This window comes from Nestor notabilis, unplaced genomic scaffold (assembly GCF_000696875.1).
Source record: "Nestor notabilis isolate BGI_N333 unplaced genomic scaffold, ASM69687v1 scaffold3737, whole genome shotgun sequence".
Taxonomy (NCBI): Eukaryota; Metazoa; Chordata; class Aves; order Psittaciformes; family Psittacidae; genus Nestor; species Nestor notabilis.
This window is the reverse complement of record NW_009935953.1, coordinates 71,096-98,579: the sequence shown is the minus strand read 5'-3', so window position 1 is coordinate 98,579 and position 27,484 is coordinate 71,096. Positions and strand designations below refer to the sequence as shown.

At 38.7% G+C, this 27,484-nt stretch overlaps 1 protein-coding gene across 1 annotated transcript in view; it reads left to right on the top strand.

Moving 5' to 3' along the window:
• Window positions 1-340: 340 nt before the first annotated feature.
• Window positions 341-27,484, top strand: part of LOC104408467 (GDNF family receptor alpha-1) — an 87,491-nt gene continuing 60,347 nt past the window's right edge. The window contains exons 1-3 of the mRNA XM_010018084.1: window positions 341-426; window positions 1,482-1,784; window positions 3,061-3,144. Of these exons, the coding sequence (XP_010016386.1) occupies window positions 387-426; window positions 1,482-1,784; window positions 3,061-3,144 (427 nt within the window). The 5' untranslated portion in view covers window positions 341-386. The remainder of the gene's footprint in view (window positions 427-1,481; window positions 1,785-3,060; window positions 3,145-27,484) is intronic.

The window sequence follows — 27,484 nt, the reverse complement described above, 5'->3', positions numbered from 1 at the left end:
CAGGCGCTGCCCACCCAAGGAGGCGACCGGTGCCGCTGCCCCGCTCCCGCTTGCTCACTCGCACACACATATACCCGTGCGTGCGCGTCTGCCGCTCCCTCAGTGAAGTCGGGGCTTGTGTTTCCAGGTTGCTCAGACCTGAAATCTAAGGGAAAACGCTCAGCGTTTGCGTCGCTGCTCCTGCCGCTGGTGCTGGGAGCGGTGAAGAGGAGAGAGGGGGGGGGGTTTTTTGTTGGTTGGTTTTTTTTCTTTTTTTTACTTTCCCTTAAATTCAATGGATCTGAACTTGGAACCTTTGGACCTCGGCCGTTTTGGAATATCTTCATGCTGATCTTCCTTGTTGTGGCACATCAGCTTGTTTGGGGAAACCATCCGAAGACAGCAAGATGTTTCTCGTTATCTTGTACTTCGCTTTGCCCTTAGTGGGTAAGTTGCTGGCGTCTGATTTCTGCCTGTACATCGCTTCATAAAGCAAAGCGTGGGGTTTATGGGATCGGATGCCTGACGGTTGTCAGTCTATTGTTTAGGCAGAACAGTGAAGTTTCCAGTAGTTTTTATGGCTCTGTCTCGCATCAGTTAGCCTAGTCTACGTTTAAAGCTTTGGGAGACTACAGACTTAGATACTCGCCTGTGTAGCCTCGTGTTAAATTGGGTTCTCGCAACTTACAGGGAAACTTTTCATTTTAATAGAATAAAGCTGCTTGTGGAGGTGGGGGGGCGACAAGAGCCAACTGAAACGTCTTCACTTGATCCTGGCAGCCCAAACTGGTTTCCTTTCCACAGAAGATGTGTGCTGCTGTCTGTGTGTCTGGGAGAGCGTGACAGGGGGCACGATGGAGAGGAGAGAGTTAATGCAATTTGCTTTGTTCTCCTGCAACAGCATCATACGTGGAGAGAAATGGGTGGGGTGTGGGGTGTGTGTCATAAATTCTACCTTTATAGATGTGGAATAAGCAGAAACGTGTACAGCCTTAAAAAAGTGACTGATGCAAAAAGAGGCTAATACCAATCTGCGAGGAGGATACTTGCCTCTCTGAGTGGGTTGTTTGTGGATGTAATTGAAATTACAGCAGAGCTGTTGTGGAAAGTGAGGCTGAATATTTAACCCCTCGGTTTAACACGTGAACGGAAAGGTTATTTGTTCCACCGAAGTGGATCTAAGGAGTAATGAATGCTTGTTTTGTAAGGCACATTAACCCCTGGATCCTCTTTCCTTTTTGTGTTTTCTCATCAATCGCCCACCAGGGTTAAAACATCCTGGTTCCTTGGGCTCCCACAGAAGTGGATCTAAGACCACGAAAGCCCCATGTGCTTTTGGGGCAGGGTGAACCCTGGAGGTTTGCAGGGTGCTGCCCATGGGGCTGGCTGCATGTGCTGCGTGAGGAGGTACTTTGTGCTTCGCAGACACCTGCTTTGGAGCCCTGCTTAAATCGGCCTCATCCCTCAATGAGAGTTTGTCGGTTTGTGTTCCCTCTCTCTAGATGTACTTCTGTCCGCAGAAGTGAGCGCGCTGCCTGGAGGGGACCGCCTGGACTGCGTGAAAGCCAGCGACCAGTGTCTTAAGGAGCAGAGCTGTAGTACTAAATACAGGACACTGAGGCAGTGTGTAGCCGGCAAAGAGAGCAACTTCAGCCGGGCGACAGGCCTGGAGGCAAAGGATGAATGCAAAAGCGCCATGGAAGCTCTCAAGCAGAAATCTCTGTACAACTGCCGCTGTAAGAGGGGCATGAAGAAGGAGAAAAACTGCCTGCGCATTTACTGGAGCATGTACCAGAGCTTACAGGGTATGTTGCAAAACACAGCAACGTTACGCTCCCTTAATGCAGGGTGTGATTTTGCAGCCGCTCACATCCGCAGCTAGTTACAGCCACCGAGGCTAAACCCAGGGTCTGACCCTGTAATTCACATTGTGCTTTTCAGCTGCAAACTGAGGACTTTTCATTTGACTCAAGAACAGCTGCTGCTCTGTCTCCTGTTGTTGGGAAATCCACAATGAGGGTTTCCTCCAGGGGACCCAGCTGACCTTTCTAAACCAGAGTCAAAAGATAAGGGCACTAGCAAGTGCAAGAGCTACAAAAACAGTCATTTGGAGACATTTTCCTAATAATATTTAAACTCCTTGATTAGGGTTCACCTACAAGACCACTGGAACTAGTTTCTTAGCTCTTTGCTGAAAGTTAAATGTAATATAAAGAGGAGCATTGCTTTAAGGGGAAGTTTATTCTTTCCTTTCTTGTGTTTACTAGCAATATTCCCTGGGCATGCTGAGGCAGGAAAAAAGAAGTTTGTGAGTGTGTAGAAGTGCCAGTTAGAAGGGTTATGACAGTGATTGACTGGAGACTTCTGTTCCTGATGTCACTGGCAGAGTTCTCATAATCTACTGAGAACAGTCAGGTCCTTATTTGAGATCCACAATGTTTTGCTCTAGCCCTGGAGTTGAAGATGAAATCTTCCATTTCAGTGTGATTCCCATTAAACTCTTTTCTGTAGCTGCTTCTGAAAAAGGGGAAGTCATCCTTTTGTGTTCATTTACCCAGGCATCAACTGGAACACTTTAATTAGAGTCAATATGTATTTTTTCCTCTAACTTGCATAATAAATTACCATACTACTCCTGGGCATTTCTGTATCATAAAAAAATTTCCCTTCCAACAGCATCTTGTTAGGAGTGTTTTATTCCGAAGATGCTCATTTTTAGCTGTTAGATGGGCTGCTCCTCTAAAAGAGCTTTCCTGTTAGAGTGAATGAAGGGGAACATCCTTGCTACAGCTCTTCTCCTGCTGGCAAGAGATGGGGCAGTCGCTGTGATGTCACAGGCTGTCTCTGGAAATTACGACCTTATCAGTGGAGGAAGGAGAGAAAGAACTAGTGACGGGGATAAACAACTTCTTTCAGATGTCTGTATAGATAATGCTTTGAGGAGAAATGGCCACATAAACAGGTTAAGGGGAGCACCTTTTGCTATTACAGAGTAACTTCATTTCAGAGTAAAACTAAACGACAAAATCTTACCCTGAATTCTCATCTAAGAAAATAAATCCAAATATGTTTTGTCTTTAGGAAATGACTTGCTTGAAGATTCCCCTTATGAGCCAGTTAACAGCAGACTGTCGGACATATTCAGGCTAGCACCAATTGTATCAGGTAAGCAGACTTAAAATTCTCTAACTGAAGGGTGATTACAATCTGCTGCTTTGTAGTTGAACTATGGAACATGCAAGCGAAACTCTCTTGAATAAAAAGAAATGTTAATGGTTCTGGGTTTAGGAAGTTCATGGTATAGTTGCACAGAAGAAAATACTAATTGTTTGTGAAACAATAACTAAAACTGAAAGAGTGCTTGGCAGGATGGCAATTTGTATTCTTTTCGAGTCATTCCTGACAATAAATGCTAAATTTTCCTGTAGGTGGCAATCTGATTCCCTGCGTTCCTAATTTACAAATCAGTTCCTTTTGGGGAATGTGGTCAGTGCAAGTTACCTCCCATTGACATTAAAGAAGATCAGAAGATAAAGCTTTCAAATGTTTGCATGAGGGAATGCTTTATAGTTTCATACATTTTTGTTTAAAAAAGCCTTAATTCTAAAATTTCTCCTTTTCTGGAACTGCTTGTTTAAAAAGCCTGTTCACAGCTTCCTTCCTTGCCTAGTTTTCCTCTGAACAATTTTTGCTGCTATGTGGCTGTCTTTCAGAACTTGTTTACAGACATTTGAATAAGTTGCTGGGTAATCAAACTGTGCTGTTTGTTTATTAGCCTAAATTACAAAGATTTTGGATCATACTTGTTAAAACAGTGATTTTGGAGCATTCAAAGGGATTACAGGTTGGAATTAATTTTCTTCTCTGGAGTGTCAGAAAGTCTTATGAGGATGCAGTCTGTATTCAGGACCTTTGTTTAGTTCCATAAAAAACTCAATGTGCACATTATAATGTGTAAGGCCGACAGTGTTGAAGATGTAGTTAACTGAAATGCTATGGATAAGTATTAGTAGATGGCTCTATAGGAGAAAGAAGAAAAGAGCAGAGAGAGTGGCTTGACCAATTTTCGGAAGTACTTACTCTTTTTAGGACCCTTAGTCTCATTAAAAGCCAGGGGACTTAGGTTGTTAAGTATTTAATGGTACACATTTTCAAAGGCATATAGACACATAAAATGCAGATAACTGCCCACTGGGATTTACAGAAAGGACTAAGTGATTTAAATAGGTCTTAGATGCCCAGGCAGTTTTAAAAATTCTAAGGACTTAATGCATCTTTAGCTATCTTAATGCCTTTGAAAATCAGCCTTTTAGTCACTTTTCAAAATGTGACAAGAGGTCCAAATCACACACATCACTTAAAAGCATTACCTAGTTTGGTGAGCAAGTCTGTTGGAGAAAGAATAGAGAACAATGATTAATTTCTGAAGAATCTCTACTTATTTTTATGCTTCAACCCCCAACTTAATACGAAACCAAGACAAAATCAATTCAGAGGAGTTCCAGGCAGTTTTGCTGAAGTTTATGGTCAGCCTGCTGAGGGCCTAATTCTAACCTACCTCAGCAATTTTATGATCTCCACAGAAATACCTTATGCACATTCTTTCTGTTATTCTCTTTTGATTCCCTATGTTCTTGCAAAGTGACTATCTAAAAAATGTACAAATTTCTTCCCTACCTATTCTATGCAGCAATGAAATAAGACATAGTTGCCATTAAGTGACCTCCATCCTACCACTAGTCACTCAAGATGCTGGTGGACTGGTTAGGACTGATTCTGTGTTACTAGTGCACCCCAAGCTGCTGTTCACTTTGTCAAAAGTTTCAGGTTTACAAGGATTGGAGGGCTAGATTCATAGGGAGCGATAGCCAAAAGTTGTTATACAGTGGAAAACCACCAGTATTTGGAAGTACTGTAATCTGAAAGAAAAAGATTAGCAAAAGCATTTTTCTTATCGTCATGGTTACTGCTGCAAGTTACATTCTTTGAAGCTGCCTGATCTTACAGATTTTTTTTGCAGGGCTCTGCAAATACCCCGAAGAGCAGAACTTGGTAATATTTTTGTATCACGGTTAAACCAAACCAAACCAAACCCCTGTTTGTTGGCAGGGGTTTCATGGCTGGTACTCTGCTAGCGCGGTCATTGTGTTCATAGATGTTGCTGCAGTATTCACTGTCATTGAAGGTACTTGAGTGTAATTAAGAGCAGTGATTAACCCTTTCACAAAGGCCATTCTGTGGTACTCTGTGACTTGGTGTATATCAAGTGTGATGCTTTTGCCATCTTTCTTATTTTATTTTTGAGACAGCATAGAAAATCACAACAGTTGTCTTTTGTGGAACATAATGGGGAAAAACATTGGCTAAGATGACTGGTTTGTGTTGAAGTCTTTTGTAGTGTACATAGGTTTAAGAAATGGAGGATTTTGTAGTTTCTTCCTAGTTCTTGTTATGATAATAAAACAAGAGGTGCAGTAGTGTTACTAAAGTTTTCTTTTATATATTTAACCACTCTGTATTATACTGGGACTAGTAGTGGAGTCTAGAAATAGAGGGACATGCTAAGTGTTCTATATAAAATTTAAAACAATGTCCAACAACACAGAAGAGAAAAATCTAAACCCACAAAATTATTTATCATAGTACTAGCTGTTAAGTCTGAGGTATCATATATTTAGAGACTTAACAAAAAAGTAGTTGATGTCTAAAATAGGAGTGTGAGTTAAGTGTTTGATTTACTTGTGAGGAAGTATCCTGAGTATTTAAGGGTCTGGTCTTCCTTTTTGTCGCACTAAGTTCATAATTAAGCTGCTTGTGTAAAGTTAGTTCTCTGGCCCCTCACATGGTCAAATCTAGGACTGTGAGTCTTCCCAGTTGAGGGACAGGGCTGTCTTGTGTTTTGTTTTGGGCATGTCTAGGTTTGGATTTTCTTCAGAGCTCCTCTGTCTGATGTGGTGCTTCTGCCTCGAGGGTGTGAATTTCTTGCTGGTAGGCAGCTCTTCAAATTACTGAAGACTTGTGTGTGTTTTGGAGAGTAACAGATTTGGGTTATTGTGATGTAAAGATTTTGCTTAAACAGACATTTTTTCTTAAACCTTAACAACTTCTGAGAGGTGAAAACATTTTAAGGCCATCAACTTCTGCCACAGCTACAGCATGCAGAATCTATTGATGGGATTTCACAGGTGAGTTTCACATCAGATTAAGGATAGATGCTTGAATTAATCACTTGTTAAAGCTTTTTTACTACCTGGGGAACAGTTTGCCTATTGAGTTTGTATTGTATTTGACATTGAGCCTCACAACTGGAAGGTATCTTATTATTTTGCTATCAGCTGATACAGTGTAGTGGTCATCTCTGTGGCATGTTGTAAGAAAATATCCTGCATAAAAACTAGCTTCATGCACCTGTAGAAATAAATAGAAAATAAGTGTTTCTGAAAAGTCTCGTTCATCTCAACAGAAAATGGAGAGCCACTAAAGCTGAATAAAATGCCTTATGCCATATCTGTGAAGCAGTGTAAATAAAATACTTAATGTTAAAAAGAATTGACTATTTAGATCGAGGTATTTAGGATGACATAACGCTCTCCTCCCATGGATTCACTTTTAAGTTAACCTAGTATAAGTTGCCTAAGAATTACAGACTTACTATCCCATTGTTCAGCTTTGTGTATCATTTCTTCTTTCTTTTACATGTATTACAACATCTTTTATGGTGTATGTTCACAAATCTTAAAGAACAGGCTACATAAATCGGAGTATTTCTTAAAACCAGGTTTTGCTGGTAATCTGTGAGAATTGGTCAGTTACATGATGTTAGCTGTGTCTTGCTTCCAGCTGTTAAAAGGCAAGACAGATAGCAATTAATTATTTGGCCAATATTTCTTTTTAGCATAGTAAACTGTTTTGCAAAGTGCATCATTAACAAATGAGAGAAAGAAACTGGCTCACATGATTACGTGTGAAAAGGAGTGTTTCCCAATTCTGTTGTTCTCCTGAAGAGGTGCTTACTCTTTAAGAACTCTGGGAATGTTCTGTTGCAGATGGTATCTGGAAGCTTATATTTAGAAAAGGGTGTATTTTATGGTAATTTTTTTAATTAAAAACAAGTTCAGGAGACAGCACAGCACATAGGGCTGCTCACTGGAGTGTATCATTCGGCATTAGAACATGGGTAGCACAGCACATGAAGTTAGCATGTGATTTGCATACAGAATAAGCTAAAAGTGCAAATACAAACAGTTTTGGTCAGTAAGACTGCTTCTTATGGTATTTAAAAAGTTGAGTCTGTAAAAGGTTAGCAGTGCTGTGATTCTTACAAGCTTGTGTGTGCTGGTGGCATGTAAATTGACTGGGCATCTTTCTGTAGGATTTATGAAGATTGGTCTGGGTCTTCCTCTAGTATCTTATGTTGTTCAGAAGGAGAGTGTGTTAATTTGTAGTTTTCCCTTCTTCGTCTGAGTTTTTGGAAGTTTTTTAGGCATCATATATATAACTGGCATTTGCAGATCAGGAAGTTGATGCTGGGAAAGAATGAAGTCCAGTATGGAGAACACTTCCTTCAAGATTTGGCAGACTTTTGTGTAAGGGGATACTTCTCTCTCCCCAGCCTAAAACCTCCTCTGTGTATGGCTGACAGCTGTGTGGCCCCTCCCCATTATTTTATCCTTCTCAGGGATGGGTTAGAGACATCGCAGAGAATGGATCACACGTGTTTCCTTTGGAAAAGTTGCTATCAGCAAAGGTGGGAGGAAGATTGGGGGTTTTCAGTGTGAATTCTCAAGACCCAGAGAAACAGAGTTTCTGTGTGCTGTGTGTCATAGATTGATAGAATGGTTTGGATTGGAAGGGACCTTAAAGATAATCTAATTCCTCATGCCTTCTTTTTCTGCTGCCTCTGTAAAGAAGGGCTGTAGAACTAGAAAACACAGTGTCAATAGTGAATTATCTTTGCCCAAACTTTCATAACTCCAGAATTCTTTTAATCAAGAATTGAATGAATTCATTTTTGCAATTCTTGAGCTACTGTAAGAGCCATGTCCTGGTTAGCAGGTCCCTGACACTTTAATTATCGTTTGCTTCTTTTTTTCCTATCTGGTAAATTACTTTTCTTTTGTACAATCCAAATATAGCATTATTAAAATTGTGTATCGAAAAGATAAGTTAGAGTCTGTCATAGCCAACAGATCTGCTGCTTTTTCCTTCTGGGGTTTGTGGCATGTAAATTAGTGGCTTCTCCCATGAATTAATACTGTATGACGTCCCCAATTCCTAGTGCCTGAGGCCTCTAATCCTGGTTCTATTCTTAAGTATGTGTGTATTTCAAATGCTACATATTTTGCTAATTTAACACGATGTCTTTTTCTGACATTTATGTTAGAATGTTTGAGATGCCATGTTTCTGCAAAGGCAGTTTAATTTGCAAAATACTAAATGTGTTGATTTGACTATTTACAATGCTCTTGTTAGCTCTTACCTCCAATATCATTGCAGTTCATTAAAAAAATAGATGTTAGTTACCTTGCACATTCACCCAATCTCATAAACAATAAACCAGATCTTATTAAGTTAATGGGAGTCTTGCAATCTGACTCTGTTCCCACTGAAGTAAGCATAACACATCAAAATCTTTTTATTTGATTATGGTGTATTCTGTTCCCTGTTGTAATATTTTGGCTTAGTTCTGGTTTTCTGATGTGAGGTTGAGCCTCTCAATAACAGAAAAGTACAAACATGTTGTTAATTTAGCCTGCACTATATTTTTCTTTGTAAGGTAATACATTAAAATAATAGCCCTTGGCCCAATATATAATACTGGTTTTACAGTAACATATCCAGACTAACTCTTCTTTCTGCAGTGAGAATTTGTGGCCATTTGCCTATTGCAAGAAAAAACCCCAAACAGCACAGGCATCTATTTTAGCTGCATTTAACAAAATGAAAATAGTTTGACAAAAATAAATCTAATATGAGCGTGTACAATGTTTGTGTTCTTTGACATTTCTGTCTGCAGATTTTCTTTGCAGAGACAACTAGGCTGGCTTCCAGTCAGATAACAAGTTATCTGGGTGCATAGATACCAGTTGCTGATTTCCACTCCTGCGTTTTCATAATCAGATTGGACTTCACACAAAAGAAAATCACTTTGGTGACTGTTGGCTTGCAGGAGCTCTTTGAATTTCCTGTTTTCTACATTTCTTGAAGCTAGATCTGATTATGAGAGGGGAATTAAGTACCTTACTGAAATAACTGATTGACTAGCTTATAAAGGCGGTGCCTGCACACTTTAACTTTGGCAGGAACGTTTGGGTTGAAACCCCAAATAGGAATGTGTAAATATCCTCAGCTTAGTCCATATTTATTTCCTTGGTGAGATTATTGGAACTGTTTTGCTAATTTCTTTGAAGATCTGTAAAACAGAAGAAAAGGTCTTTGTTCCTCAAGTATCTAAAGTGCACAGCTTTGACCAAATGTAGAGTTTCTTTTTGCCTCAGTAGTCTAGACAGGCTTTGTCAACCTGTTTCACCATGGGAAACAAGGTGAAATCTATTCCCTGGAAGGAGAAAGCATCTCTGCTGATACAACACCAAGCGTTTATGCATAAGTATTCAGTATCTCCTTGAATTCTGGTAGTAGTGAGAGAGAATATTTAGGACTTTTGAAGGAAACTTGAGGGAGAAAAGAAGTCTCCTGAAGCCTCAGAGGAAAGTGTTGGGAGATGGCCAGTTGCATAACGATAGCTAGGCATTTTGCTTACAATGTATAATGTATACAGTAAACTGTGTCTTCTTTGTCTATGGTAGCATTTTTGGAGAGTAGAATTGCCATCACTTTAGTCACTGCAGGAAAGCCTCAATTATAGTGTGGTGGGCCAGATACCAAATGAGCAGATGCATATGCACCTTTGAGCTGCAAATTGTATATCCTTGTTTCCCATTACTGGCCAGCTTTGTGGTTTGTGTAAGTGCCACACTAGTTCCTCTGGAGTAGGAACAAAAGCACACAGGTACTGCTGGTGGTATTGGTGCGATTACGAGGAGAGACCGGGTACTCACTAGGCACTGAGGGAGGGAAGCAGAATCTGGTTATCTATGGGGAGAATTAACGCCATTTCAAGGATATGGTGAGCAGGAGCAGGCAAGGGCTGCCAGGGGACTTTAGAAACCCAGAACTTGCCAGGATGCAGTTTGGCCGTGTATGTACAGACTAGTGTTGCAGGGCTATGCAGCTGGACTCAACCAGTCTGCTAAGGGAGCTGCTGGAGGCATGGTATGGTGTAAGTAAGAAGCAGCCTGTGGTTCATGTTGCATAGCTTTGAGGCAATGCTGAGCATACTGTTGGGACTATTCTGGTGGTGATAAATGCGGGGTAAGGACTGGTGCAGAAGAGAAGCCTGTGCTGAGAGGGCATATATCTATGACAGTCTTCATTGGAGGGCTCCTGAGGTGCCGTATCTGTAAGCTGTGACCCCAGGTGAAATGCAGAGGACAGTGCCTGAAAGAGGAGTATCCTGCAGCTGTCTCTTGATGGCACAGCAAGGTGCAGTTTATGGCAGGCGATTTGCACACTTTACATGTTAAAATATTTCAAAACTTTGTTTTTATAACCCTACTTGTAGTTGACTCTCAGGGATAACTTTGACAATCTCTGGAAGAGCCAGTGGTATCTGTCAGGAGCTGACAGTATGTTAAAAATGCTAGGAGTAAAATGCTTGTGTGTGATGAAAAGAAATAAGGGTTTCTGGGTTGTAAGGCAAAACCTACCACAAATAAGTATCCAACATTTCTTATTTTACAATGTACATTATATTGTTTTAACCTTAGAAAGGAATGTCTTTACAGCTTTGATTTTTAGAAAAGTGACCTTTTTTGTTTATGAAAACTAATTCTGTAGTTTATTTTATATTAGGGTTTTGGTATTATTTTCCTTTTCTTGCATATTCTGTCGTCGAAACTAATGCAGCAACAATGCTGCCTGTATAGTTAGGGCATTAAGACCATTAAGTTATTTTGGGAGTAGTTCTTTAGTTATTATGATGCTTTGACAATTTTTATCAGTGTCAGGCTATTGTCCTGTACAATCTGCGCTCAGCCTGAAATTTAACATGAAATGCATGACACAAAGTGTAATGGCATAGAGATAGTGCTTCCTGCATAGAAATTTGCAGAAATGATGGGTTGTAAAGAGACTTGAAGATATCAAACAATTTGAGTAGGAACCCATAAATAAAGATGAATTTCTGCATTCACTGGTTATACGATTTTATCACTGTCTGGTGTCCATAAAATGCATCTTCCCATTAAAGTTTTGTCATGCAGCTGATGAGGTTCAGAAGTGTTAAAAGCTTCCACTCTCTTCCTTTCAAATTCTGCACCCTAAATTCAGTACTAAAGCTCAGTTCTGCAAAACCAGAATTCACCATTTCCCTGTTCCTCCTCCGCAGGAGACAGCACCATGATTCAACCTGTTCCCCAGTCCCACTGCCTCCAGCCCACTGCTGTTTCTTAACGTTTAACCCTAGTTAAGCTAGTGCTAACCACTGTCGCTTCCTTAAGCTAATAACCACAACTCATCCCTGCCTTGACATACCTTTTCCATATACTGCTGTCCCTTCTTTGATTGCTGGCTTTTGTCTCACTGAACGGTAATAACTCCTCCACCAAATCCCCTCCAGCTGTAGGATGTCAGTGGTTTCTCTGGTGCTGCAGCATGGAGCAGCTCTGCTTTCCACCTCAGCTACTTGCTTCTTGGGAACCTGACTACACTGCTTTCCCTTTTGTTTTTACAACAGGCTTGTCTTTGCTCTCCTGTCTGATGTCTTTGCTTTGAGGTCTGCGTCTGCCCGCCCCATCCTGCTGTCCTTTCTCCATTCCCCCAGTGCCTCCCTGTCCTTCCTTATCAGTACTTCTGGTGAGGCAACACCTTGGCTGTTCCTTGAAAGCTTTCCTTAAACTCTGCTTTTTCCAGCATTCTTCAAATCATTCTCTTACCCTCCCTGTAAAGAATTTGAGTTGTGGTCTAATAAAAGGAGTTGTTCCTGAGTAATGGAACTAATAAAGCCTGGTTTCCTACCAGAATCCTTCATCTCCCGGATGCCCTCGGTCTCTGCACAAAGCGAGCTCTTAAATTTTCTCCTTGTGCTGTGCCCTCTCCACGTGTACTGCTTTGTCTCTTGACTAGTCCTCTGTTCTGTCCCATGTCCCATCTCTCTGGGGCAACATGTGCTGTGGCTGGCTTGGTGTTACATACGTGCTGAAGGACTGTATGGCAGGAAGGGGTCCCTGTTCCCTCTCGGAACGTGTCAGAGCCTGGGATGTGCCTGCCTTATCCTTGGCAGTCACTTGGGTGTAAACCTGCAGTTTTTCATAAAATATCTTAAGACCTTCATATTTGTTCTCCTGTCAAATTCATTTGAGTATGTGCTATGGCTTAAAAAAATCACTGGGAGCTGCAGGGGTGTGGAGACGATAGAGGAGACTAATATTCAATTTACCTACATTTCCTTGATTAAAAAAAAACAAATGTGGTTCCTGTTGTATTGCTAAGCATTAGACTGTGACATATCTCATCTTATTCTAGTCTCATAAAGTATCTAGTGTGTCGTGCTAGTGGTGTAAATAAACATGCAGTGGACTTGAAACATACAGACAATTAAGTAGAGTTGATGGCTGACAGTTGTATTAGGTAATTGAGCATCTCGGGATTCTCAAAATGGGAAATAGTTTGTGCATTTAGGCTAGCTGGCATGAAGATTATTTACTCAGATTTAGAAATGAAACAAAGAACTGACCCATCCAAAAGAAGCTCTTACATAAGAACACATACATTGCTTTTGACTATTTGGATGATATCACATTGTATTTACAAATGATACTGCACTTTTTAGAGCCATCTTTTTCAAATGGACTGCTTTTAGGATTAAGGACTAAGTTTTACTGATATTTTTTGTGGTAAGGTCATAAACAAAATTAAGAAAGACGATAGTAGATTTGGCAGTAGGTTCAAAGAATTCAGCTCCCATTACCAGGACTTCTCCAGGCTTGCCTCTTGCTAATAGAGAGGAATGTATTCTGCACAGCAGTGGCTTTGCATTAATGAACACTTAAGCAGCAGATTAAAATGTCTGTTTTAAAAATAGGTTAGGATTATATAATAACACAGGGCTGGGATACTAATAACAGTGAAGATCATTTTATTGAGCAGATTAAGTGCAATTAAATTTCGACTACACTGCATTTAAATACAATACCAGATCAAAACCTGGTCCCTGCAGCTTTACTTGGTTTCCTTCACACCTACAGGATCAGCACCTGACAGAGAAGTAAATTATCATTTTTATTGTTGTTCATTTTATATTGCCGTAGGAATGTACATAATGTTATCTATTAGGACCCAGACAAACATGTCTTTTCCTCTACATACACAGTCATGGAGCAAGACATGCAGGACAGCAAGGTGCCTGCACTATTTGAAATTCTATTAGAAATTGATAAATTTGCTTGTCAGATTTCTTTAAAGGATTGCAAAGATAAGAGCTGCCTATACTATTCTCAGATGAAAAGTCATGGAAATTACAGCTCTGTAATAAGCCCATATAGGCAGAGAAAGCGTGTCAGTTCCTTCTCTCATGTATTTACTTAATTTTAGTCTCCTCAATAGTGAAAGGGAGACACAGACTTGCAGCGGTTGATAACGCTTATGACCTGATGAAGTAAATTGCTTTGATCCTTTGAGAGGTCAAACTGTGTTTCTAAGCAGACATTCCCCAAGGCTGCTGATGTGTGAGATGTCTCTTCCCCTTGCCAAACGTCCCACCTTCGCAATAGAAATGAAAGGAGACTTGCAAAGAAATGTGGTGTGTTAGTGTATTTAATCTGGGTTATAAATTGGTGTGAGAATTGTTGAATACAAGGTTTGGTGTGGTGGTTTATGTTTTACATTTTTGCACAGTTTAAAACCATCTTTTCTGGGTTGGGTAGAAAGTGAATGTATAAACTCTGTTAATGTTTAGGGAGAAAGGCATATGATGTTTTTTAATTTGGTAAATAGAGAACTGTTTGAATCTGACTCGGAGCTTCATTTAGCCTTTTAATGCATTTGTGCTGTATAGCTAAAAATATCTTATCTTCATGTCCTTGACCTTTCTCTAAGAGCTGTAGGAAGATTAAAAAGCATAAATGAGAATAAATTTAGAATTAGCCTGTTTGAAGAAAAATTGTACCAAATGCCTTAGATACTGGCAAAATGGCATTGTCAGTCCTACAACATGTCCATCCTGGCAGGGCTGAGCAAAGCAACATGCTGCTAGAGCAGAGCTCCAGTAGTCCTAGAAATGGGAAGGTAGGTCATTTTTCATTCCTCACTCAGTCCTTCCCCTCCTTGCAGAAGGTGCCAATTATAATGATCATTTCTGCAGCTCAGATAGCTATCCCTTAACATACTCCTCTGGCTTTTCCTGTGTAGTTCACCATGCAACTGTATAAACACTTTCAGTCATTGCCCTCTTGGACTGTATTTGACCTAACAATTAAAAGGTGAGGTTCTCAATATATTAAAGACATAGTTAATGGCATAGCCACAGCCATAAATGGTGAATAATTGTGATGAGTGAGCTTTATTTATATATTTATTAATTAAAAAGATGTGTCAGTATCTGGGCATCTTTGACATTACTGGGATACTTCTGAAAACAGATGACTTGGAGCGATAGCCACTGCAATCAGCCACTCTGCAGCATTCTTAAGTATCTGCTTTAAGTTACTCACTTAACAAGACGGAGAATGCTTGCACTTGTGAAGCTGTCGTCTTTAGGGCTTAGGTGCTCCAGTGCTATGCAATAATTATGCAGTCTGAGGCTCGCTTTCTTTCATGCTAATTGCAAGTAAATGTATAAATTCCTCAGTTTATTAAAAAGAGAGTTATCTCCTTCCTGTTGTGGTTAAGTCAAGGACTGAAACGTTGCAAACTTTCAGTCCTGCTTCAAAGGGATAATGTCACCATAAAAATCTTTCAGGTACCAATACTTTGTCAAGCTAAGAAATCAAGAAACATTCCTTTTTGCCTTTCAAAATTGTATTTTTAGCATTGCAACTATACATACTGATTTTTATCATTATTTTAAACTAATTCAGTGATACAAATGTGAATTTAATCCTATGCAAGCAGACATAATAAAATGAAAATCCATACCTAAGAGGCAATCAAGAAGTGACTATACCTAGGACGCTGACAGGAGGCAAAAGAAATTGATTCCATGGATGGCAGTGTATTCTCTAAAGCTATTCTCAGTAGGATCTTGAGAAAAAAATGACAGATTTCTGTAACACAGGCAGTATGCAATATCTGGTTTAGACTGCGAAGAGAAATAGAATTTACAAGTTACATGATTAATTATTTTGTTGCAAAAAGAATAAAATAGAGCTAATAGTTATCTCCCCTTGAGCAGCAGTATGTGCTAACTGAAGGGCTTAGGATTGCATTGTAAAGAGTCAATATTCAAGGCTGTAGAATACTTGAAGTGCTTACTCTCTGTCTTTAGCCAGACTGAGAAATATAATAAATGATTCTAAACCTGGATTGTGGTGAGAAGAGCTACTCCCCACTGCAGCTATCAGAATGGGAGACATGTAAAGTGCTTGTAACAGATAGCTCCTCTATCTACAGAGCAGGTTGTACTTCTTCTATGGCAAAGTGTGTCACTGATAGATTAGGGTGACAATTCATAATGTTCCTGAGCATGAATGCTACATGTTGAACAAGATGAGAGTCATGTCATAGAGAATTAGGGTTTCTTACTTACTCTTCCTCTACGTTTTCCAGAATTTTAAAAGGATTTACAAGATTTAAAATATATTTAAACTATGAAAACCTTGGTATTTCAGAGTAATACTTCACGAATCATCTTTTCCTTAGATTGTAGCTGTGTGCAGTGGTCTAATTCTGGGTGATGACTTTTTGTTGTGTGATGTGATGCAATAACAGAAGAGCATTTAAATAAAATTTTATAAATTACTGTGCATATCAGGGATGATTTATTAGACTGTAACAGGAAAGCTAGAAAGGTTTTAATAAAGGTGTTAACTTCACAGATGTGTGCAGTAAATGTATTCTTTTGAGCTGTTTATTTTTGAAGAGTGGCAAAAGTACTAAACACATCTTTGAATCATTCTACAGCTATTTAGAGACAAGGTTTTGGCAAGCTGCCCAAAATACTGTATAGTAGGTATTTGGGTAGAAGTTTTCTTTGGGGTATTTTTACCACTGGGGGACTCCTGTTGTTCATGTTTCTTCTGCACAGGTTGAAGTACCCCAAGTTTGCTTTAAATGATTGAGTTCACCCACAAGGGGGGGGTGGGGGTGGGTGTACCAGTGTTGGACAAGGTGCAGTTGTAGAAGATCATATTAATTTTAACTGGCAAATGAAGTGTTTATCACTTCACATTATAATGCCCAAATGTTAACTGAGGTTGTTCCTCTTTGCCTCTAATGCTAGCATGAGAAGCTGCACGGTTTGCAGGAGACATGGCTGAGTTCATTCTTTTGACTGTTTTATCCTTAGTTGTTTTAAGACCTGAATGAATATGTGCTGGCAGGACTCTAGGTTTTTCATATTAAATGTAAAAGCTGAGCTAATGTGTATTTGGCAGACACAAGCACTTGGAGGTCAGGAAACTTATGACTTTAGCTTTTTCTCTTTTGTACAGTTCCTTTCTGACACAAGGCTTGAAATTACATTCAAACACTCCTTTTCCAGGACGTGCTATGAATCAATACTGTACCAGTGCTAAGATCACCTTTGCTGATGTACTTAAAATCTGACTAATACATATATTAAAGGCAGAGTTAGGGTACAAACGTATCTCTAATTCAGGACCTGCCTGCCCGGAGAGTTTCTTTACATAAATCATTCAACAGCAGGTTTACCGAAAGGAAGGTTAGGACACTCGTTTGTGTAAACTTCCAGACATTTCCCTCCAAATAACAACTTTCCATTGGAAAAAAGCAGTTATCTGAATTTCCTGACTGTACTCTAGGTCGGTCATTCTGCGAGACCACATTTTTCTTCCAGTTAGGAGTTTTCCAAACTTTTACAGGTGGCATCAGAAGTGCCACCAGTTTGTGTCATAGTGCTTTTTAGAAAGGACTGTGCAGAAGATCGGCGGGTCTGTATCTATCTGTTCAAACAACAGTTTACAATGTGTAAAGAGCCAAACCTTCCTATTTTTAATGCAGTGTGGTGTCCTCAAACCGTAGGATATTAGGTGAGCATGTTTTTAAAGGCACTATCAGCATAAGGCCAAATATTCTCCAAACAGTATTTGTTGCTGTTGCATTGTAAGCTGTGTTACAGTTCATTTCCTTGTACTAATTCTTCTGTCTGTACTTGTTGCATTGCAGTGAAAGGAGTTCAAGGGTGTTAGTTCATAGGAAACAAGTATGAAGAAGTAATATCTCACATCTGTCTTTCAGACCCCATTTATTGTATTCGAGTTAATGAAGTGAATTCTTCAGATGGGCAATCACACTGCTGTTTTACTTAATAAAACAAACAAGGAATAACCAAGTTGCATTTGTTCCATAAGGAAAATCTGTCTTTTGTTGTTTAGAGAATATATCCTGTGATGACTGTCATACAGCATTAATTTTTATGCTATACTTAGAATTTCAATACCTGGATTTCTGGCAGTTTCTTTTCTTCATTGGTGACAAGTAAATGTTGAATAATCAATTGAAATAAAATTTTTAAAAAGAAACATCTGAAAGGAGGCAGATGAGTAGAAGGGAAGAAGGCAAAGTTCTGCGTGTCAATAACTAGTTCGTTAAACTCTAAATTGGAGAGGTTCGGGTAGTGTAAAAGACAGAATACAAAACCTTTGATTGTTTTCACTCTCATATGTATCAAAAAGCTACTCCACCGAGTACCACAACAAGAGTTGGGAACATATTCCTGGAGAAAACTGTGTAGTGTCTCTATTTAGTTGAGAGAAATTACCAGTTTGCTTTCTAACATGGTAGAATACCGTAAACTCTGGCATTATGTTATACTCTAATACAATCCATCCCAATGTGTAATGGAGTATAACAGTTATTCCAGTTGGTATTTTTGCTAGTGGTCAGTTGGTCGCTAATGGGAAACAGTGATATGTTATAGAGAAATTTGGTTATATGGAGACGAGTCAGACTGCAGCAGCCATTTTACAAGCAAAATAGTAGTTCTTAAGGACACTCAGCAGAGGAAGAGAATTGATATTTCCATGTTTAAACCTGTTTATTTCATCAGGTCACATTGTTCTTTGAAGAATGTAGGTCACAGTAATTATAGTAGTGTGGCAATTACTTTTAATTACAGATTATTTTTTATTAATGTGGGGGTTAGGATCAGCTGCTGTGAAATTGTTGTCTTGTTTTCCCATTCATGTTTGGTAGAAACACTGGAGCAAAATACATTTTGTATCATTTTATCTCTTCATCTGGAAATAGTTTTGTTTAATCTGGAGGACCCATATTCATAGTATTACATTATGACAAATACTTATTTTAGAATAAGTTTTATAGTTAACTGCAGGAGAGTGTTTTCTCTTCCTTTTAGTCACAGGGCACCCATTTACATTTGATTATCAGGGTCTCGTTACGAGTACTGTAGGACCTCAGCTACCATTGAGTTTCCAGTTGTTTTCCATTAAAGTTGGATCAAAATCAGCTTCACTAGAGCAGATTTCCTCCTTCGGCAAAATTGTTGTTAAGATCAAATGAAGCTTTCCCAAGCAAGCTGCAGAATATAACCACTGTCAACAGCGATGTTTTTTGTGCATTCTAGATTGCAAATACACCTTGTCTGTGTGACCTTGAGATGTTTTGATTAATTGTGTCTTTTGGAGCTCCATATGTGTGTTGTGCCTGCTTTATTCATACATAAAAGGGGTACAGCTATTTCCTTCCCTCTAAGGTATGTGAGGAAGGAGGATTGTGTTTACCCGCTATGGTATTTTTCTAAGCTCCATAACATTAAAAAAAATATATTTGTCATGCCTTTGGTCTAATTCCAAATGTTATTTTTCATTAGTCATAAAAATATGGGTTAAAAGCTCTCAGAGGTTTTATGCAGGCTTTCATGCAGTAGTCTGATGCCTCTGACAGATAATCCTAGAGAGATCTCTTCCCCAAAACAGGACTTGTTCTTGATAATTATTCTCATATTACGACTACTGCTTCTTGGCTTTGAGCAATCTGATAAGGAGACTACATCGCGCAGAGTCACGAAAATTCCTTCCAAGCACAGGAGATTTTCCATGTGGGCAGCTTTTGAAATTAAATATCTAATTATTTACAAATCAAAAGATGTTCCATACCCTCTTTTACATTGATAAAAGTTCTGATAGTAAAACATGTGTCACTGTTCAGTACTTCCTCATCTTCTGTCTTGTACTGGTAGAAGTACTTAAGGACCCTTTTAGTGACAAAACAGGTTTTTTTGTGGAGCACTTTAATGTCCTGTTTGTGATGTTCATCGTGCATCTTTTTGTGTATTTCAAGCACTGCTGTGCTCATTGTCTGGCTTTTAAAATTGATATTCACTTCAGGAGAGGAAGCGGGCTTTAGACAGTTATGGTATAAAATCTATATGCCTTGTGCTATGAGGAACAAATAGTCCTGAGACCTTGTAGGAAATTCATTCATAAAGATGATGCCTGCATTTTGCAGAACGGAATTGGTGGCCTTATGTTTCGCCCCTAAACTTCATGCTACAGATGGAGAGGATTATTTATGTGGAAAACTCTTTTTATAGCTCAGCAATCAGATAGCAGCTGTACTTCCCTCTATTGCCAGACCCTCGGCAACATCTTGCCCTGTTTGTAAAGCCATCTAGTTTATGAAAGTTAGAAGGCTCCCAAACAGAACAAGCTGCTCATATTTATAAAGTATACAGCTGCTAGATGCAGAGCTGATGCACTGGGAGAGAAGTATTCCCATCTTTGTTTAATTGATAGTGTTGGCACTTTTCATGCCACCAGTCTGAAAAGACTGCAGCTTTAGCAGTCACTCTTGCCTGCCTTTATACTGGCATGCACCCAAAGAAAAATAAGATAGCTCTCCTATGGCCGCTTCAGTTCTTCAAGATACTTTAGTCGCTTGAAGTACACTGCTACCAAAAGATGTGAATTACAAGGAAAAGGAGAAGAGCATAATGACTACTCCACCTTCTCTCTCTGTATAGAAGCACTGAAAGTTAGAGGTCATATGTGCAGCAATACACAGTGCTGGGTGTAGACCTTAAAAGATCCCAGGGTCAGACTGCTGAGGTGTTTGCCTACTGGCAGTGAATTTTAGTGCAGCCCCATTGACAGTGATATTGCAAAAATTACAGATATTTATCAGACAACTATTATTTTTTATATGTTAAAGCAAATTTGGGTATATTTGTCACAAGTACACTTTTTAAGAACCTCAAATTTCCAGTATATAAATACTATTTATAATATATTTCTCTTTGATACCGGTCACTTATGTCATTGTAAGATTGGCTTTCATAATTTAAAAATCGGTTGTGTGAAACTTTGATAAATTTTTAATGGTTGATTGAAATTACAAAGTTCAACAAGCTTTCTTTGCCTAGTTTATCTGTAGGAAATACATGCTTTATAAATACTCAGAGCACCAATATTTAAAAGGCCATGTGTTATCTGAAAAAACTCATGCAGGGAATCAACAGCTCTACCATAGGAATCAATTAGCATAGTACTGCAAACAAGGGACCTTTTGTACCTCAACAAGTGCAAAACAGCATGAATTTTACAACTGCTGAGTGTACTCCTAATTTAATTACCATTTAGAGTCTAAATAAAATAATTCTGCATAAAAAAATTGTGTTGAAAAAAAACCCCAGTGGCATATAGCATCCTATTTATTATTTATTCAACTATAACTGAATTTGTAATCCAAAGTCAGATTTGAATCACAGGCGTTGGGGAAAAGTGCATCTTTTCAGTGGGGTTAACTAGCTTGAGTAGATCAAAGTGCTAATGCAGCTATCTGGAACCTGAGTTATTTTATTCAAGGTATATTTCTGCTGTGTAGAACACACCCTATGATGCCAAGGTCTTGTATGTTTAATAAAGGGGTCGAGAGCAACACAGTTGGGCCATTTAAGGAATTTAATTGAAAAGAAGCATTGTTTCGTAAGAGTTGTTTGAAACAGAGCAGTATATAATGTGCACAGCACTGTTTTAGTGATGTTTTAGTAACTGGCGTGGACAAATTGAGCACATTATAGTTTCTAGGGCAGTGGCATTGGAATACAGGAATAAAGAATTGCTTTTAAAGATCTAGAAAATAGCCGTGTTTAGCATTTACTTCTGACTGGATTCAACAAAAGATTCTGTGTTTTCAAGTTAGGGAAATTAATGTCTACATTATTTTAGGAAGCACTTAACCACAGAAAGTCCACAAAAAGTCTTGCTCTGACATAGACTAGAAAACAGATGGAACAAAGGAAAGGCACATGGATAATTTGCATTCCTTTTTCTTTCCTTCTGTTTTGTTTCCAGTGCCAACACATTTTGGTATTCCTCTGTGTTTGGAGGCTTGTGACTATTCTATTGCAATGGCCAAGGTCTTGACTGGGCATAGTATGGGTTTAGTATCATTATTACTGCTACTAACAAATCTTTGAGTTTCCAGCTTCAGAAAGAGAGTATGTTCTAGGATGTAAACATCTACGAACAGGAAAGAAAATGGCAAGGGAAGCTAACTGAATCCTAACTGCTGGCACCTCAGGTGGGTGAAGGGTTTTGTCAGTCTTTAGGTCTGCCTGCTGCGGTCTTCATTTTTAGGCCTGTTGCTGCATAGCTGGACCGAATCACCTGCATCCTATCAGTGGATATCGGTGATGTGTAAAATGATTCTCCCATTAAATGTGTGTTTGGTAAAATATTGAGAAGTTTTCTAAAGAAAGGTAAGATATAAGGGTAAAATCATGGTCAATGCAGTTACTATTTACACTAGTAAAACTTTGTGGATATCTAGTAGGGCTGGAGCATGACAACAAGAATTTGATGCTAGGAACTGAATCAGTATCTACACTTTTATTGCATTTCACATCTAGATATTCTGATTATACAATATTTTGCTGCCAATTTAGCATAGTAATGATTACTGTCATTCTAAATTTGTTTTTAAAAGTGTGTTGAAATGAATGCTTAGCAAGAGCAAGGTAGTATGTGTAGTGAGCCTCAGTCAGCATCCTATATGAATTCAGATCTTGCTGTAAACATTAAGTAGGACCTCTAAAATTCCTTATTTATTCTTCATAGGGAATATATAGATGCGATTTCATTACCGGCTGACTTGTAAATACAGCTGAAAGAATTTCTCAGAACGTTAGAAAAAAAATCTGTGTAGTTTAGCAACTTGAATCAATTGTTGACTTGGGACATACCAGTTTATTGGAGAAGTATTCCCCTCTGTCCTGTGATTTTGGATGAAGAAATGGACTATCCATTTCAAAGAACAGGGTGCTTACATAAGGTGATCCTATTACAAATGCCTATTTATGTCTGTTTGGCTTTTTGCATCTGCTTTTATTTTCATAGAGGATATTACGTTGTAGTTTATCATTTAAAGAAACACTCATAGTTTCTTCTTCAGCAGCATAACTTAGATACAGTTGTGCATGTTTTGGGAAAGATCTTATTCACAACACATGCCTTTTGGGGGAGAAACTTCATGATGCTCTATGCTGGTGTGCTGCATCTGTTATAATAGTGAAATCTGTACTGGTTCTCAAGAAGTGTTTGAATATTCTGGATAGCTGCATTTACAGAAGCTCTTTTCATGATGGAAACTATAAACTACTGCCTTTCTGTGTGATGTGCAGCTGCTTCACATCTTCTTTGTTGGATATTTCTTTGGTGCAATTAGTGATCAAATTTGTTGGTGACACAAAGCCAGATGGACTAAGAATGCTGTTGTGGCCAGGCCAAGATGCAGTGACCTTGAGAGACTGGAATGGCAGAGGGCATGGGGAGAAAAGGGAGATTAACTGCTTCATAAATGCAAAGTTCTGTAAGGCAAAGGTGAAGAATGGTGAAGGGAGATTGGCAATGGGAGGACCTGGCCACATTGATTAGATTAAGGGCAACTCATTTTCCAGATCATTGTCTCAGTTCTGTCCTAACATGTCTTTTTATGGAAACAAACATTTCAGACTGCCCAATCCTAAAATAGCACAGATGGAGTGAGAGGGAGCTAATGCACAAAATGAAAACTTTTGAGGATACTGCTGTAATATAAGTAATTTACATTTCAAGACTCAAACAGGTGACCTTGCCAAGGTATTTTGGGGAAAAAAGTAATCTATATTGCTTTGCTAGACTCGGATAAGTCATCAGTAGCTGCTAGAGGAATGGAGTTTAATGTATTTTTATATCCCAGAGAGTTTAATAATACAGCCTAAATATTTGTACTTGAATTCCTTATGCCTGAATAGCATGTATTATAATTAAAAAGTAATTCAATTTAATTCTAAATGAATATAAATTGTGGTATTTGCATACTTCTACTAATAACATGCTCTGTTCTGAATTTGGCTTTTAGTTTATGAACAGAAAAGAGCATTGCACTTCAATGTATGTGTTTGAAAACATCACTACTAAATAGGGTTGTCTCGTAAATTTGATATGATCCGTAACAATGAAAACCTTCCATAAAACTTGTGAATGTATTACTAGTTCAATGCTATTTTTATTACTTTATTTTTGCATATATAAACTATTAAAAAAATCAAAGCCAGAAAGCATTCAACATAAGCAAGTGTATGTGGGGTTTCTTTGGGGTCATATCTTTTCTCCATGATTCCTTGAGAGTGCAGCTAGCATTTATAGCTCTTGTAATAGAGAATCATGCTTTAAAGATTTGAAGAAGGAAAAGATAAAACTATGGCAGAATGGACTTGTATTTTGCATTGTATCGAAAATGGGATGTGATCTGGGTCTGATATTCTGAAACTTGTGAATTGCATGGCATGCTAGCAAAATGTCTAGAAAATGAATCCTGACAGTGCTGGACTGAGATAGTGGAAAACATCTTCAGTTGTACATGCTACTTGGTGACAGAATAGAACCAAAGCAAAGAAAATGGAAAGTAGAGGCTTGCTCCTCATCATAAAAAATGAAAGGAGTCCAAAAGCAGGGAAAAAAAAAGGCAAATCTTTTTACGATGTATCAACACCCATGGTAATTCAGTGGAGCAAAAATAGCACCATACTGCCATAATTGGTTTCCATGACGCAGATCAAAAAGAAACCCAAAGACCTGGAGAGAGGAATTGTGCTTCTATGCAGAACCTTTACTGTTACCAAGAAACACAGGCCTCTTCCTCAGAAGAAAAGTATTTAGGAGACATTGAAAATTGCACATACTGGCAACCTGGCAGCCCAGTAAATACAAATTAGACTGATAAGTCTGATTTATTTTTTTTTACTAGATGTATTTAAAAAAAACTTAATTTTTTTCTATTTTTTTCCCAAAACTTTGTCAGTAGAAAGAATTGTATTCTAAAATTCAAAATAAAACTAAGCTTGTCCTAATTTTGACACTGACTTACTGTGTCCTTGTGAAGAAATCATACAACTCCAATGGTTGAATATTTTCAGTAATAACGTGGGTACAGAGGAGCAATCTTTTTGTAAGTCTTATGAGGACCTCAAATGATAGGCAAAGTGTTTTGTCACTCTTCTGCAGCAGAAGTTCTGCTGTAGGATGAGATTGAGCACTGATAGTTTTGTTCTTTTAAACAGATCCACATTGAGACATCCTACTTTACCTTTCTTCACTCAGATATAGTTTGTGTAAACAGAAAAGCATATTAGAATTTCTGTGATTTCTCCCAAATAAAACAGGCAAATAACTATAGTTATGTAATGTTTTGCTTTTGTGCAAAAGGCAGATCCTGAGTAGTAGTCCTTCTTTGAAGGGTAGCAGAGCTTTGGCTCTCCATTCTAGGATACAGTGGAGAGAAGAGATTCTTCACTGATTCTTCACGTGGCACAGGGTGCCCAGAGAAGCTGTGGCTGCCCCGTCCCTGGCAGTGTTCAAGGCCGGTTGGACGGGGCTTGGGGCAATCTGGTCTAGTGGAAGGTGTCTCTGCCCATGACAGGGTGTTGGAACTGTATGAGCTTTAAGTTCCCTTCTAACACAAACCATTCTATGATATGACTCTCCCTAAATGAAAGTTGCAGCGAAGCTGGGATGCGTTTTGTACTGCTCCCTGTGTACAGAACGAGCTTTCTCATTCCGTGCAGTGCTGTGTTCAATATATAGATCTTCTCAGTCCCTTCCTGTCTCTTTCTCTCTCTGTACAGAGAGGTATCTGTATCTATATCTGTCACATCTACCTACCTATTAACAACTATGGGCATCTGTGGGTTGTGAACTGAAACAGGGTGCAGTGCCCATTGCTTCAGAGCATATCTGTCCGAACTGACTGTCTTTGCAGTTAAAATGGTTTGCTGCTTTTCAGACTAGGCAGTAGTAGGGGACAGGACAGGCAGGAGTCTGCTGTCGGGATCAGAGATAAAACATGCTAATCTTTACTTTTCGTGAGTTAGTGTTCAGTAGCCTGAGCACCCATGCCCCTATGTGAAAGAATTACTTCTCCTTGTTCGCAGCCCTTATCTCTCGTCTGTAAATTACATCACTACCAATGAATTCCATTTAATGCGACTAATTTCTGGCAGGAACTCCATAAAATCACAGTGTAATGATCTGCAACAGGGCGATCTTTCCTCTGTTGTATTATTTCCTTCTGAATCTTATTTTCTAAAATGAGCTGAAAAAAGTGATTGTCTTTTGGGGTTCATATTTTTGTTTTATTTTTTTTATAAATGCACCCTGTTCCATAATCTTTCTTCAGAATGTTCTTGTGGGTGGAAAAATAGTCGAACATACTTATTAAGAAAAGATGAAGAAGCTTCATCAGTTGCCTAAAATGTTTATAATGTCTAGATATTCTATCCTGTCTTAATTAGTTTTACAAACTATGCCAATTTACACACAGAGGTTGTCTGGATATTAGAAAGTATTCAAGTGTAAAATAAGCATTAGGCTGATGCTCTTATGCTGTTATTTTAGAAATACCTTTCGATTTATTCTAAGAAAAGTGGTTTGGGCTTTTCTTTTTTTTTTATCTGAAGTTACAGCTTTTATATACCTGCACTCTATAATATGATTTGCCATCCGGTTAAGTGGACTAACTAAATATCCTAATGAGTGCAGTTTATTTTGGAAGATGGGTTATTGTCCTGTTTTGTTACCTTTCTAGATGATTTCTCATACTGCAGTCAAACCAGTACCCAGTTTAGGGGGACTTCTGAAGTAGATTTAATGCGTATTATGTGTAACTTTATATAGTTGAGCAATGTGTTCCTCTTTTTCCCTAGATCATGTATAGAAGAAATACAAGCATTCATTCTGATAAAGCCTTTAAACAGAAGAAATGGTCCCATTCATGCTAAATCAGGTTTTGGCCTTTCTGTAGAGACAATCAATAAAGTGGTGGGATTCTCCTTTTGTTGCGTGCTGTTAGCATTAGAAACTCACTCAGGGATACAGCTTAATGCTTGCTTACTTGACAAATGTGATTAATCTCTGTCTTAGACAAAAGGAGAGTGAGAATAATTGTACAGTAGAGGCAACAAGGCATGGTATGAACTATAAAGATCCTGTAAAAGAGCACATGGAACTGTGAAATTTATGGAAGCTCAAAGTAGGGAAGTTCTTGGAATGATCGAGTGCAAGGGCAAAGCGAAGTCTGGGATTCATGTAATTTTGGAGGAAGACGAAAGGTTTTTTTTCCTTTGTCTAATTTACTTGCCCTTGTTTATGGGGTAGGAGGTTGATTTTCACTTGGTTGAGGCAGAAGGTATTGTTTAAGTATGGAAGAAGGACATATTCCTTAAGCAAGGAAGTCTCCCTAGTTCATCTGATCAGGTTCATCCAACACATGAATGAACTGGGTTTCTTCTTATTACTCTTTCTCTGTTCTACTCCGGCTTCTTGTATCTACTGGCTTAAGACAGAGAACTTTGTATCCAAATGTACATCTACCCAATTTACTGGAATCTTCTTCAACTGGATTGAAATTAGACAGAGAAGATATAGTTGATTGAGAGCTGCAGCTCTGTTCCCAAACATGACCGACCTCTGAGATTTTTTTTTTTTTTCCTGGAAAGTCTTAATTTTCTTAGATAAAGCAGTTTGAAATATTTGTGTGCTCTCCTGGGTACTCTTGATCTTTATGTTTATGGGAATGCACAGAGCTTGTGTGGGAGTGGAATTAATTACTAGAGACAGAATGTGAAGAAACCCACAACCCCCTCCCCAAAAAACCCAGCAGAAGAACCCCCACGTAACTGTGACTTTTGAAAATCTTGTGACTATGTCGTATACAGCTGTCTGTGGTTCACAGGACGTGTGTAAAGAACGAATTCTTGAAACAACTTCTGTAC